The sequence below is a fragment of the Drechmeria coniospora genome, chromosome 03, assembly GCF_001625195.1.
Source record: "Drechmeria coniospora strain ARSEF 6962 chromosome 03, whole genome shotgun sequence".
NCBI classification, from domain to species: Eukaryota; Fungi; Ascomycota; class Sordariomycetes; order Hypocreales; family Ophiocordycipitaceae; genus Drechmeria; species Drechmeria coniospora.
The window spans coordinates 6,772,188-6,785,793 of record NC_054391.1 but is presented as its reverse complement, the minus strand read 5'-3'; the positions used below and the strand labels follow the sequence as shown (position 1 = coordinate 6,785,793).

The 13,606-nt window shown below is 60.9% G+C and overlaps 6 protein-coding genes across 6 annotated transcripts; 3 read left to right on the top strand and 3 right to left on the bottom strand.

Annotated features, from left to right (window-relative positions):
* Positions 1-133: 133 nt before the first annotated feature.
* DCS_07618 (uncharacterized protein) lies at positions 134-2,016 on the top strand (the record flags this gene model as incomplete). The annotated part of the gene is made up of 2 exons (XM_040804902.1): positions 134-311; positions 380-2,016. 2 exons carry the CDS (start codon positions 134-136, stop codon positions 2,014-2,016), a joined length of 1,815 nt encoding a protein of 604 aa, XP_040655006.1.
* A 2,663-nt stretch (positions 2,017-4,679) lies between these two features.
* DCS_07617 (putative translation initiation factor 4e protein) lies at positions 4,680-5,427 on the top strand (the record flags this gene model as incomplete). The annotated part of the gene is made up of 2 exons (XM_040804901.1): positions 4,680-4,837; positions 4,896-5,427. The coding sequence occupies 2 exons, from the start codon at positions 4,680-4,682 to the stop codon at positions 5,425-5,427; spliced, it is 690 nt and encodes a 229-aa protein (XP_040655005.1).
* Positions 5,428-5,937: 510 nt separating this feature from the next.
* On the bottom strand, positions 5,938-6,724 carry DCS_07616 (calmodulin; the record flags this gene model as incomplete). The annotated part of the gene is made up of 2 exons (XM_040804900.1): positions 5,938-6,648; positions 6,722-6,724. The coding sequence occupies 2 exons, from the start codon at positions 6,722-6,724 to the stop codon at positions 5,938-5,940; spliced, it is 714 nt and encodes a 237-aa protein (XP_040655004.1).
* Positions 6,725-7,294: 570 nt separating this feature from the next.
* On the top strand, positions 7,295-8,608 carry DCS_07615 (phosphotransferase; the record flags this gene model as incomplete). Its single annotated transcript, XM_040804899.1, has 1 exon — positions 7,295-8,608. One exon carries the CDS (start codon positions 7,295-7,297, stop codon positions 8,606-8,608), a length of 1,314 nt encoding a protein of 437 aa, XP_040655003.1.
* Positions 8,609-9,894: 1,286 nt separating this feature from the next.
* Positions 9,895-11,237, bottom strand: DCS_07614 (hydroxyacylglutathione hydrolase; the record flags this gene model as incomplete). The annotated part of the gene is made up of 9 exons (XM_040804898.1): positions 9,895-9,981; positions 10,048-10,074; positions 10,154-10,288; positions 10,343-10,434; positions 10,512-10,725; positions 10,787-10,820; positions 10,928-10,999; positions 11,060-11,147; positions 11,213-11,237. The coding sequence occupies 9 exons, from the start codon at positions 11,235-11,237 to the stop codon at positions 9,895-9,897; spliced, it is 774 nt and encodes a 257-aa protein (XP_040655002.1).
* A 506-nt stretch (positions 11,238-11,743) lies between these two features.
* DCS_07613 (LAS1-like protein) lies at positions 11,744-13,147 on the bottom strand (the record flags this gene model as incomplete). The annotated part of the gene is made up of 2 exons (XM_040804897.1): positions 11,744-12,371; positions 12,642-13,147. 2 exons carry the CDS (start codon positions 13,145-13,147, stop codon positions 11,744-11,746), a joined length of 1,134 nt encoding a protein of 377 aa, XP_040655001.1.
* Between the last annotated feature and the right edge of the window lie 459 nt (positions 13,148-13,606).

Here is a 13,606-nt window from a genome sequence, read left to right as displayed (position 1 = left end):
GACTCTTTCTTGCTGCTGACACTTCTTTTTGCCAACAACCTCCTGTCGACGAATGCGGTACATTCGTCGACGACGACCACTCGGCGACGTTGACCACCTTGACAGACAGAGGTCGACGTGACCGTCGCTGGCCATGATGGCTCTCGATGCCCGGCCGACGCCCTCGCCCTCGGCCTCGTCTGCCCTCGTACACTCGTCCGCCTCGACGCCGTCGCTGCGGTCCCGCGATGGAACCTTGCCCATGTCCGCCAGAATGGACGGCGGCGGCAACGTCAAAGTCGTCGTCCGCGTGCGCGCCTTCCTGCAGAGAGGTACGTGCATCCTCCCGCCTTGGACCCGTGCCCTGTCGCCGCTGACGTGAAGCCCCTTCACTCCGCAGAGCTGGACAGGAGAACGCGATGCCTCATCGAAATGGACCCCGTGACGCAGCTCACGACGCTCAGGTCCCCCGAATCCGACGACGGCGACGGCGGCGCCAAGCTCATGGCCCGGCGGGTCATCGAGGACAGAAGCTTCACGTTTGACAACTCGTTCTGGAGCCACGACGTGGCCGACGATCACTACGCCCACCAGGAGGATGTCTACAACTGCCTCGGCGAGGAGTTCCTCGACCACAACTTCGAGGGCTACCACACGTGCATATTCGCCTACGGCCAGACGGGCTCGGGCAAGAGCTACACGATGATGGGCACGCCCGAGCAGCCCGGGCTGATCCCCCGCACCTGCGAGGATTTGTTCGAGCGCATCGAGGCGGCGCACAAGGAGGACTCCAACGTGGCCTACAACGTGCGTGTCTCATACTTTGAGGTCTACAACGAGCACGTCCGCGACCTCCTCATGCCGGCGGTGCCGAGCGCGCCGCCGCACTACCTCAAGATCCGCGAATCGCCGACCGAGGGGCCCTATGTCAAGGACCTGACCGAGGTGCCCGTCCGCAACATCGGCGAGATCATGCGGTACATGAAGCTCGGCGACTCGTCCCGGACGGTGGCGAGCACCAAGATGAACGATACTAGTAGTCGCAGCCACGCCGTCTTCACCATCATGCTGCGCCAGATGCACCACGACATGGAGACGGACGAGACGACGGAGCGCAGCTCGCGCATCCGACTCGTCGACCTCGCCGGAAGCGAGCGGGCCAAGTCGACCGAGGCGACGGGTGCCCGCCTCCGCGAGGGGAGCAACATCAACAAGTCGCTCACGACGCTCGGCCGCGTCATCGCCGCCCTCGCCGACCCGAAGCAGCTGCGGGCGGGCAAGCGCAAGGACGTGGTGCCTTACCGCGACTCCATCCTGACGTGGCTGCTGAAGGACTCGCTCGGGGGCAACAGCAAGACGGCCATGATCGCCTGCATCGCGCCCTCGGACTACGACGAGACGCTCTCGACGCTGCGCTACGCCGACCAGGCCAAGCGGATCCGCACCCGGGCCGTCGTCAACCAGGACCAGATCTCGACGGCCGAGCGGGACGCGCAGATCACGGCCATGGCCGAGGAGATCCGGCTGCTGCAGGTGTCCGTCTCGGACTCGCGCCGGCGCGAGAAGAACGCCAAGGAGGCCGAGGAGAAGCTCGAGGAGTACCAGGACAGGGTGGCGCAGATGCAGCGGATGATGGAGGAGCGCGGCATGGTGGCCGAGAGCAAGATACGGAAGCTCCAGACGGAGAACGAGGCGCTCAAGCTGCACCTCAAGCTCGCCATCGACAGCCTCAAGAACCCGATCCCCGTGGTGACGGTCCGGCCGGCCGACGGCGCCAAGGGCTTCGACCTGGAGCATGGCGAGTGCAAGGAGAACGCCGAGGACGAGTCTGACGAGTCCGACGACGACGACGATGACGACGACGACGGGCCGTACGACTCGGACAGCACGGCGACGGGCGAGGACGACCTGCAGGAGGAGATGCGCCGATACCTCACGGACATGGGCAACCTGCGGAAGCTCATCGGCGGGGACCTGTCGCGGTTCAAGGACAACGAAAGCGTGCGCATGCCGCTCGGCCTGAGGGAGAACGTGTGACGAGGATGCGGACCTCGAAGGGAGCGACGGAGGAGGAAGAATCGATGCGAGAGCGTTGGAGTTTGGCGTGCACCCTTGCTCTGCCCTCGTGGTCATGCATGCGATTGATCATGGACGGGGCATCTGGGTTTGTTTCTTTCCTGTAAAAAGAGGAGTCCTTCGTCGTACTGCATAAGTGTATATATAGCATACACGGTGTTTGTTTACCTGAGCGCAAGACGGCGGTGGGGGCCAACGCTTGCGACAGGCTGACTTCCACTGTGTCGTCGAGTGCACGACCCATCATTTATGACCTCTTTCTTCATTGACCAAGATGGCCTTGTCTTCTCCTGCCGATGATTGCCCAAAGCACGTTTGGAAAAATGTGGCGAAACGTGATGGTAGACAGGAGGGACGATCCGCACTGGTCGATGACGCCACAATATTTGAATCACCTTTGTCCGTTCCAGACGGACGAAAATGAGTCCCCGCGCAGGCTGCGCAGGACCTGGTTGTTGCCGCTGATCGAGGGCCTTCCTTCCATTGAGGTTGGAAAGGTGCATTGGCTGGCGTCCTCGAAAGGCCTCGCCGGATCGCGTTCAGGTCACGTAGATGGGGTTCCAACGAGCAGGGGTTGGCCTGTGGGTGCCATTGGGCGCTGATCTTTTCCTGTGCATGGCGTATCCTTGGCCAAGTCGACCAGTTGGACATTCGCGTTTCACAAGCTTGCGGACGGCAGACCGAAAGGTTCGACGACTGGCCAGCATTCGCGGACGAGTCAGGGCGGGGGATGCTGGGGGCGACGATGCAGAAGAACGACCATCGTTGACAAGGGGGGGATGATGCAGCAACGGGATTGGCAAAAACCCGAGACTCGTAGCCAAGGCGGCGCCTGCTGCCCGTTTCCAATTCATCCATCATGGCAGCATTCGGGGGGAAGCGGCACCATGCATGGCACGCGGTGTTGGCCATGCAAGCAGCAGGGGTCCATAGCCAGGCCCTCTCCATTTTCTTCTTGCGTTCTTTCGAACGGGTGTTTGCTTCGGTCACTCGGTCGCCCACTCTCCGTGACGCGGACAGAGCCGGTGACGGCGACCAACCTGTTCATGCAGTAATTACAAGCACGAGTTGGGCGGGGCCATGGGCGTCAAGGATCGAGGGCGTCAACGGTCACAGGCCTCCGGCACAAAGCGCTTGGGAGACACTGATTCGAATCCTGTCGGTTCCGTGACACTGAGCGATGTGGCATCCCTTGGTTTGTAACTTGTCCGTTCCGGCGGCGGCGAGGCATGGGATGAGCGTGTTGTGGAAGGTGATGAGAAAAAGCGGATGAAAGGCGATCGTACAAGCAAATACGTGTAGGCAGACGCAGGGCAAGTACGTGCGCTGCACAGGCAAGCACGCCTCTCTTGGCTGGGCTAGGCCTTCTGCTGCCAAGAAGCCACTTACTTACATGTGTACATTCTATCACCGGGTAAGTACTTCAGCATGTCAACTCGATAGCTTGGCAGGTGCAATGGCCGAGCGGGGGGTCGCCAAAAAAAAAAGGAAGGGGCTCGCGGGGGATACGGCCAGGTCGCAGGCGTGTTACGGCTTGCTCTTTCCCGGCTATGGAGGGTGCGTCAAGGGCCGGCAGGCGGCGGCGCGATCCCTGGATCGTCACTTCAGTGGATCTCGTCCGCCGCTGCCGAAACACCGGCTTGCCCGCGCAGGTCTGCTAGTGGCCGTCACAGCACGGAGCACTGAATGAATTAGTATTCTTGGGTACTAGACCATAGGGAGTAAGTACGAGCACACGTACAGTACAGTACATCTACAGCACGTACGACCTACGTACGACCTACTTACGGCGGGCTTGCTCCGTATCAAGCAAGTATAATACACGTAGCACAGTACTTGGAGGTACGCTGAAGCGGCAAATGTACACCTACACTGATGGTGGCGACATCGAGAACAGACACGTTGTACACTGCATCCGTAAGTACTTTGGTTGTACTCCGTACGTCCACCTGCCTACTCGTACATGCCCATACATGTGCGGTACATGGACTGGGCAGCCTCGTTGTGCCCCGCGTCCCTCATCGTCATCCATCTCTCACTCTCGTCGAATATCTTCTTCCCTCCTTCTTTCATCACCAACCTTTCTTTGAACGTCCCCTTTCTTTCGACAGCTCGTGTGCATGATTGCAGGTGCTGCATCGGCCTCCGTATCGGCCCGCGTCACTGCTCGCGGCTCCCTTTGTACAAGTATATAGACATCATTATCTCGCCTTGTTCCACTACTTGCTCCGCTCCTCGCACCTATTCTCGCACCTCTCCTGGCACCTCTCCTGGCACCTCTCCTGGCACCTCTCCTCCTGGCACCTCTCCTGGCACCTCTCCTCCTGGCACCTCTCCTGGCACCTCTCCTCCTGGCACCTCTCCTCCTGGCACCTCTCCTCTTGGCACCTCTCCTCCTGGTACCCCTCCTGGCACCTCTCCTGGCACCTCTCCTCCTGGTACCTCTCCTCCTGGCACCTCTCCTCCTGGCATCTCTCCTCCTGGCACCTCTCCTCCTGGCACCTCTCCTCCTCCTTTCGTCGACGGTCGCTCCGAAATCAGATCATTGCATCCATACGATTTGCTAGTCCTTGTCCTTTCTCTAGCTTCACCTGCCTCCCGCCGCCGCACTATCCCTTCCCACCATGTCGAACGCCGGCCTTTCCACCCACGGCCTCTCGCCTCTCTCGCAGAGCATCGAGTCCAACACGCCGGCCGATCAGCGCGACGATGCGAAGCGCAACTTTCTCCTGAAGATGCGACCCATGCCCACTCAGCACTACTGGAACATCTACTTTGACAGGTCCGCCTCCCCTCCGATCCCCTTTCGCTGCCAATCGCTGACGGGTCCGTCGTGACAGACCACCCAAGGAACACTCGGCCGATGAGGCCGACTACACTGTCCATCTCGAGCAGCTCGAGATCCAGATCGCATCTGTCCAGGACTTTTGGCGCTACCACAACAACACACCCGTCGATCGTATCCAGATGCGCGAGTCCATATACCTCTTCAAGGAAGGCTTCCGACCCGTCTGGGAGGACCGCCGCAACCTCAACGGCGGCAGCTGGACCTTTCGCGTCCCCAAGGCGGCCGGCCCCGACTTCTGGACCCGCATCCAGATGCTGGCCATTGGCGAGCAGCTCCAGAGCGCCCTCGCCGACGGCGACCAGCTCTGCGGCGTCGGACTCTCGGTCCGCTTCAGCTCCCATCTCATCACCGTCTGGCACCGTGACTCGTCCAAGCAGAAATCCATCGACGGCATCATCGCCTGCGTCAATGCCGATCTGCCGCCGGAGTTGCAACCGAAGCCTGACACGTACTACTACAAACGCCATTGCGACCACGCCGGCTTCAAACCAACCACACCCAGCGTGCCATCGCAGCAGCCGTAACGGCTCATGCTGTGACCTTGGGACGGTCAGGGTGCCGTCCTCGACGCTGCCGTCGCCCTCGCCGCCGTTGTGGATTGAGTCGTGCGTGAGCCATGCGACGCATGACGTAGCGATACCTACGCCCCCTCTTGCTTTTTTCCTGCTCTGATTCTGCTGCTTGCCCGTGTTGCCCATTGGCGACACCGCGGACGAGATGCTTCGCAACGGGACATTCGACATTCGAAACGCTTGCTCGGGAACATGATCGAGGAACATGGCCCGGGACCATGGCAGAAGAGCATGGACATCGAGCTCCGTGTGTATATAGTGCAGAAATCAAAGCCAACCCGTACTGTCGTTTAAAAAAAAACCCAACAGAAAAACACAGGCCTGGACCCCTCCCGGCGGGTGACGCGTCGTAAGCGTACGGTGCGGGCGCCGTGCAAAGTTCCATGTTCCCCAACGCCATGCTATTCCAATGCAAATGCAAATGCGCGTCCTGGTGCCTCAGCCCCTGCCGTCATTTTCCCCTCACCGCCAAACGCCCGCGTTCCGCATCACCTCGTCGAACTCGTTCATCGCGACGCCGCGGGCCACGCCGGCACCGCTGTTGGCCTCGAGTATCATATCCTTGAGGAGCTCATCGTCGACGTCCTCCTTGAGAAGCGCGGCCACGCGACGGAGGTGTGCGAGGGAAATGGGGCCGTCGGTGCCGTTGGTGAAGAGGCGAAACGCCTCGACGAGGGCGGCTCGGTGCGCATCGCCACCGTCGGCGGCGGCGCGCTCGTGCAGCTTGAGCGCGCAGATGGCGAAGAAAGGCTCAAAGGTGGCGAACCCGTCCGACGAGGGGTCGAGGATCGAGAGGAATTCGACGAGTTCGGCCGGCGACGAGGGGGGGATGCCGAGGGCTCTGCGTCGCGTCAGCCGCCAGTGCCGCCAGTCATCTTGATTGTGGATGCATTCGAAGACGCGTCTGGGGCCATGCCCGTCGCTGCATGCTCGCTTCGGGGGAAAGGGGGGTCGGAGGGGTCGGTTGACGACGTACGTGAGCGCCGACTTGACGTCGTCGACCGGCAGGACACCGTCGCGCTCGCCGTCGAGGGGTTCGGAGAATAGGCTCCAGGCCTCCCTGATCTCGCCCTCCTCCTGCGCCGTGACGTTGTGTTCCCGGGCCAGCTTCGACAGTCGCGTCGCTGCCTTCTTCGCCGCACCGCCCGCGGCGTTCGATTTGCGCTTCGGCGGCTGCCCAGGCAAACGTCCATCGCGTTAGCCGTTGCCGGTCGTCATGCGCCGTCCGAGCTTCCGTTCCACCTACCATGTGCGCTGCTGCCGTGGGCAAAAGTGTGCGCGCGCCTCGCCGATGAGGAAGTTGGTTGCCTTTGCCGATGGACCGTGTGGTGGCGAGAAGTTGGAGTAGGAAGTTGCCGTCCGGACATTGGAAATCGAGGGGAGTGGAGGATCGTCATGCACAGTGAATTAGCACAGTGCTCCCCATCCAGATTTCATGGGCAACGGTACCGTGTGCACAAGCTTTTTCACTGTGACGTGATCGATCCCGACGGCCAGCAACGGACCCCCGATCTGTCAACTGCTGCCAACCCAACCACTGGGAGCACTCACTCCACCACCAACGCCGGGGTAAGTCTAGAGTAGATGACAAGTTCCAGATCCAATCTGCCTTGAAGTCGTCCAAGATGCGATAGGACCCGAGGAGCGCATGATACGCATGACCACGGCTGCCGCCTTGCGCCAGCACCAGCCCCCCTGTTCTCGTTTGCAGCCCAGCTTCCCTTCATTTTGTCCACCGAAGCTCGCCTCGACTACCTCTAGCCATTTCGAGACCGGACATTGATCGACGCACGTAGCACCGTGAACGACGTCCATTCCCATGGGGTCCTCGGTCGATTCTCGGCACGTCGCCCGAGTGATGCTCTCATGGCTCGACCTTGATCTCGTCTCTCTCACCGAGCTACAATCTCTCTGGGCCGGCTACGGGCACATATGTGCCATCAAGGCGCGCCCTCGCTCCGCCGGCGATGATCCATCGCCATCACAGAGCCGGCAGGCGCATCGGCAACTGCCCAAGCCCGCTACCGATGGCACCCTCCACCTCATCCTCAAGCTCGTCTCCCCGCCCGCCATGGACGGAGATGAGGGCCACCTGCGCAAGATGCTGAGCTACGAGGTCGAGCAGTCTTTCTACGATCAAGTGGCGCCCCGCCTCCTCGACGAAGATGGCGTGGCCGTAGCCCGCTGTCTCGCCTCGACGAGGCGCACGAGGAGCAGGGCAGTCGCCGACGGGCTGCAGGACCTGATGGCCACCATCCTCACCGATCTGAGGGACGAGTTCCCCGTCGCCGGAGAGAAGCGGGCTCTCCTTTCACCCCGCCAGGTTCGCGCGGCCGTGGAGTGGCTCGCCATGTTTCACGCCAGTTCTTGGAAGCGCCCCCTCGCCGACATGGCCGACCTTGTCCTCCCGCCGCTGGAGGAGGCGGAGCGACGGGCAAGGCTGGCCGATGATTTCGCCGACGGCAAGTTCCTGTGGCTCAACGGAGGGTACACGTACCTCGCCACGCGAAGGAGCGAGTACGACAAGCTCGCTCGGGACCGCAATTCCGAGTGGTCCTCTGCCTTTTGCGCGGCGCCTCCGGGCGTTGGCTCGGGATCCAGCATCGCCGATCAAGTCGCCGCGGTGCTCACGCCCTGCGGTAGAGCATTCGAGACCTACATCCACGGCGATGTCAAGTCGGAAAACCTGTTCTCCACCGACTCCGGGGACAGAGTCGCCTTCTTCGACTTCCAGTATGCCGGCCTCGGCTTGGGCGTCTGCGACCTGGCAAAGCTCTTCACCTGCTCCGTCCCTCTCGATATGCTGGTCGGCAGCCGTGCGCTGCAGCACGCGGTGCCCATGGACGACGGAGAGCGAGGCTTGCTGGAGGAATATCGCCACCTGCTGCTGCGCGATTCCCCCGAAGGCCCGGGCCGGAGCCCGCTCGACTACGGATGGGACACGTTTCGACGACATTGGGAGACCGCCCTCGTCGATTGGTGCCGCTTCCAGGCCTCCTGGGGCTTCTGGGGGAATACAACCTGGCTGCAAGCGAGGGTGAGGTGGATATTGAAGGATGAGAGCTGGATGGGCTGGCTGCAGCAGGAGGCACGGAGTCGAACAGCTGGTTGCACCGAGAGCCGTGCAGCATAGAACGAATCAATGCCTGCACTGGACATCCAGCAGCCATTACCGTTTGGGGGCTACTCGTACCGGTAAACACATCCCCCAACTGTACAAGTGCTGGAAATCACAAGTAGCCATAAATGTAGTAGATTATTCACATTAGGTGTACAAGTAATTACTCCGTACTGTCCACAGTGATGGTTGAGCAACGAAGAGAAGATACTGCACGCATACTGTAGGCACCGAGTAGTAAATACAATGGTGTTTAGGTACGAAGTGTACGGAGCAAAACGGCACAATTCACCACCACAATCAGGTACCTATCTAGTAGTATATAGCACCAAACGGACCAAACGGTACATGCCCCCGTTCAGTGAGGGCTGCAACACCTAAGCAAATTATGGTACGGAATAAGTACAGTAAGTACAACACGAACTGGCGGTACAGTACTATTAGCTGATGACGCGCCGGACTAACCGTCCCGCCGGCACGACCCACACCCGGCCGAAACAATACGATAAAATTCCAACCTCTGCTACGACGTGCCTCCGTTCAAATTTTCCTCACACCATTATCGTTCTCCTCCTCCATTAAACACCCTCCCTCGTCGCGCCCAGGAGCCTCGCAGTCCATCGGCAAGCACAGCAATGTCACGCCGCGGCGCCGTCGAGGAGCAACGCACAAACGGGCCAACGTTTCATGCGTCGTCAGGCGCGCCCATCCCGCGTTTCCGTGTGCTCTGTTCCTCGACGCCTGCCTGTGGTTGATGGAAGCCGCCGTCATCTGTGGCCTTTTCGCATCTCCATCAACCTCGGCGGCTCTGCAGGTTACATGACGAGCGATGGCCACCTCTTCATCCTTTTTCGAGACAAGTGTCACGAAATGCGACAATGGTGGGAATTGATGGAGGATGCTGTAAATCAATGGAAATTGGCTCCTCGTGAGCCGTACCGCTTCAAAATATGCTAGAGCTTGCCGTTTCAAACGCCCCAGAGCGAGCAAGTGTGGACAGTGAAGCGAGAGCGAAACCAAGCAGATGGACATCAAATATGCCGTCTGTTCCGGGGGTAGTTGCTGGTGCGCTCGTCCCTGCGACGGCGTACCTAACCATCCACGGAGACATGCATTGGTAGTGAAGTTTTAGTCGTAGTAGCCGCTCCAGCAGTAGCAGTGGCCCGCCTTGGTCGACGTGCACGAGCAAGGCCGTGATACAGGCGCAGTAGCAAGTTTACACTCGACTCTCTACAACTTGGCTTCCGGCGACCTGAATCTGGTCAACGGCCGAGGCGCCGGCACGTACGACGGCGCCGGCCTCACTTGAAGTTGTTCTTCATCTCTCGTAGCTTTTGCATGACCTCGACCGGGTCGGTTGCGCCCGTCGACTGCTGAATCTCGGGATCCTGATTTCCCCGACGCCGTCACGTCAGCACGCATCTAGGGGAGTCTCCTACGACGGTACCGCTTACCTCGACGCGCATGAAGAGGTTGTGCTTCTGTCGTCGAGTTAGCCATCCGGACGAGCAGGCACGGATGGGGGGGAGCAAGGTGTGCATGGACGGCGGGCGACGGTACCTTTTCATCGCCAATGGTAAACTTGCCCGTAGTCACCTCGTTGCTCTCGGCAAAGTCACGGAGCTGCTTGACTGCCTCGCTTTGCTGGACCGAGAGGGCGAACTTTACGTTGGACCTCGTGTACTCGTGGCCCGGCTGCATCATCGCGTCAACTTGGAACGGCGGCGAGGGTTTGCCGGGACGACTTACATAAACGACGGTTTCGTCCGGCAGCGACGCAAGTCGCACGTTCAGAGCCTCGTGCATCTCGGCCGCCGAGCCCTCGAAAAACTTGCCGCAGCCTGCGGGTGTCAGGCAAAGGTACGTGTCGCAAAGGGCGTGCCCTTGCCGCCGGGCGCGGGTGGGTGGGGGAGCGCACCGCTGATGAAGAGGGTGTCGCCGGTGAAGACGGCCTTGCCAGTCGAGTCCTCCATGAAGAAGCAGATGCTGTCCTGCGTGTGGCACGGCGTGTGCACCGACCGCACCGTGATGTCGCCCAGCTTGAACTCCTCGCCGTGCTTGGGTGTTGCGGTGACGCCCTCGCAGTTCTTTCCGCCGATAATCTTCAGCTGCGGCATGTCCAGCTCGGCAAGCTGCCATCTCGTTAGCTCTCCCTTCCGGTCCAAGGTCCGGTAACGGAGGGAGTCGTCTCACGAGCTTCTTGTTGCCGCCCGCATGATCCCAGTGGCTGCATCGCACGTCAGGACTTGACATGTCGAAAGAGGAGCTCCCCCCCCCGGTCCCCGTCCTCTCGCCGTCCTGCCGGGAGCGCACGACATGTGACGAGGCACTTACTGGTGCGTGTTGACAATGGCCGTGAGTTTGATGTTGGAGGCCTTGATGGCTTCCTTCAGAATCGGAGCGACCCTGCCGGTCACGACTGTCAGCAAAGCGAGACGTCAAGGTCCAGCGCCATCGACGACGTACTCGGGCGGGTTCGCCGGGTCGACAATGAACGCATCACGGGACTTGTCATCGACGACTAGGTAGGCGTAGTTGTTGCTACTGCCGACCCCTAGGTGATGCGGTGCGTCAGCGAGGAGGCCGTTCGATCAAGACCTCGCAAACGGCAGCACGGACACATGGGAATTGGTTGGATATGCATGGCGCGGGTGTGAGCCGTGAGCTTCCCGATACACCCCATGTGTCAGCGGCCGTCCGAGCTGTTCGACCGGGTTCGGCAAACCCACCAGGGCAACGACAAACGGGATGCCAATTTTCTGCTTGAGGAGCGGTCTGGGCGAGAGCAGCCGGTTCATGGAGCGTGGAAATGGATGAAGGACGATGAATGTGCATGTAAGACGGGAGGAAGGCAAGCACGGCTGTTTGGCTCGAAGCTGGATGACGACAGGCATGGCCGCCGAGGGAAGTCGCTCGCTGGCACGGCACGTGATGCGTTTGTTACTAACGGCCATCAGAAAGATTCTGATTCGCGAGCCTCACTCGGCGTCTGCCACGGTTTTGCCAGACCTGCACATAAATTCAACTCTCCCAACTACAGTAGAGAGCCGATTGATTCCGCAGGCGCCTTTGTTCCATGCACACACGGGGTATCTCGAAAAAGCACACGAGGCCAAGGAGGGGTAGTGATGCTTGGGCAGCGCAGTCGAGTTAGACAACGCCGATGGGCTTGGGTTTCCACGGACCCTCGTAGAGGAACCAGCCCGAGGCGGCCTCGGAGTCGTCCTCCACTTCAGGATGCAGCGCCGGCACGTCGGCCGGACCACGATCCGACGGCTGCTCGGCCCCAGGTTCGCGCTCGTGCTCATGCTCGGTTGCGTGGCCGGAAGGACCGGACGCTTGTCCACGGCCGGCCGTCCCGTCGTCCAGGCGAGCTTCCCGCACCTCCTTGGCAAGCTCGCGGCACCTCAGGTATACCTGGTTCCCCGGCAGCGTGCGCTGCAAGGCGGCGATCGTGCTCAGCACGCGCTCGAGAGGCCAGCTCCCGAGCACGGCCGTCGTGTCGAGGGCGCCGTCGTCGGAGCGCAGGTGGCGGAGGACGGCCTCGCGACACGGGTCGACGGCGTCGTCGGCCAGGTGCTTCCAAAAGTAGTCCCATATCCAGGCCAGGGCCTTTCTGGCCATGGACCGCAGCTTCGCGAGCGAGGGCAGCTGCTCGTGCGTCGACTGGTGCCTCAGCTCGACAAAGGACGCGGGCAGGTCGATCTTCTTGGCGACGGCGTACATGCTCTGCTTGCGGAGCTTGTCCTGGTGGCCATCCAGCAGGCCCGTGACAAACCTGGCGGGTGAAAAAGTCGTCGTCAGCTCCGTCGTCCCGTCGCGCGCTCCTCGGCCGGCGAGCGGCACCCCCCTCGATGACAGGACGATACGACGTCGGGCGGCACCCCCCCTTTCCCCTTTGCGACGACAGCTGGGCTTGCGCGGTGGGGCGCCGCGCTGGAGACGACGGCCCTCACTCGCCGCAGGCTGAGCTGACTGCCACGGCGGGAAGGGATGGCATCTGCCTCGCTCTGCTCCTGCGGTCGGAGATTGGGGTTCTCATTCTCACCTGCTAAAGGCAGCCGCGTACGTGGCACGGACGGCGTAGGTCGACCAGCCATCGTCGCTCTCGGCGGCCGCCGCCTGCTCGTCGCTCAGCATGGCGGCCGTGAGCAGCGCCGTCGACTCCACCATGTGCGAGCAGTGCTGGCGGGCCATCCACATGGACACTCGAGCGACGGCCTTTTGCTGCTCTCGGCGCCGCTCCTCGGGTGGCTCGACGGCCGTCGACGAGGCGAAAGGCGACGAAGACGACGACGACGACGACGACGACGACGACGGGGTGCCGTAGAACTGGCGGCGGACGAGGAGCAGCTCCTGGGCGTCCCGCCAAGAGTTGAAGACGTATCGAACCATTGGCCTCGGGGTGAGTGGGTGCCCTGCGCAGCGACGGCTAGAGAGCAGGGGGGTGTCGTGCAGGAGGGGGCCGGTGGAGGAGACGCGGTGGATGGCGCGTGGAAAGAAGGGGAGGAGAGGCTTCGAGAACGACGGGAAGAAGGTGGGATGATCAAACATCGAGGCAGTTGAAACGGTCAGGGTCCTCTCGACTGATGTTAGTCTGGTCCGGTGGGGTCGCGAACATCGGAAGGGACCGTCGGCCGCTCTGGCAGACTTTTTGCACTGTCCGGGTACATGCGGGTGCTTGGGCAAGGGCTGCACCTCTGCGGAGCATGCTAGGTACAAGGTAGGTACAGTAAGTACTTGGTGGTAAGCATAGCACTCCGTACTGTGGGGAGTACATGTCCTAATATAGGTGTACTTAAGTAAGAGCCCTTGCAACCAAGTAGGTACTTGGTTGTGCATGGGCACTTAAGTACTGTACACCTTAGTACCTACCTACTACTGTAGGTAGTATATTAGGACATGTACTCCGTACAGTAAGTATTAATACTGAACCAGTGTACTTGCAGTACTTGCAACACGGCACCCATGCACCTACATGTACAGGTACTTTGTAAACTGTACTCCGTGCTC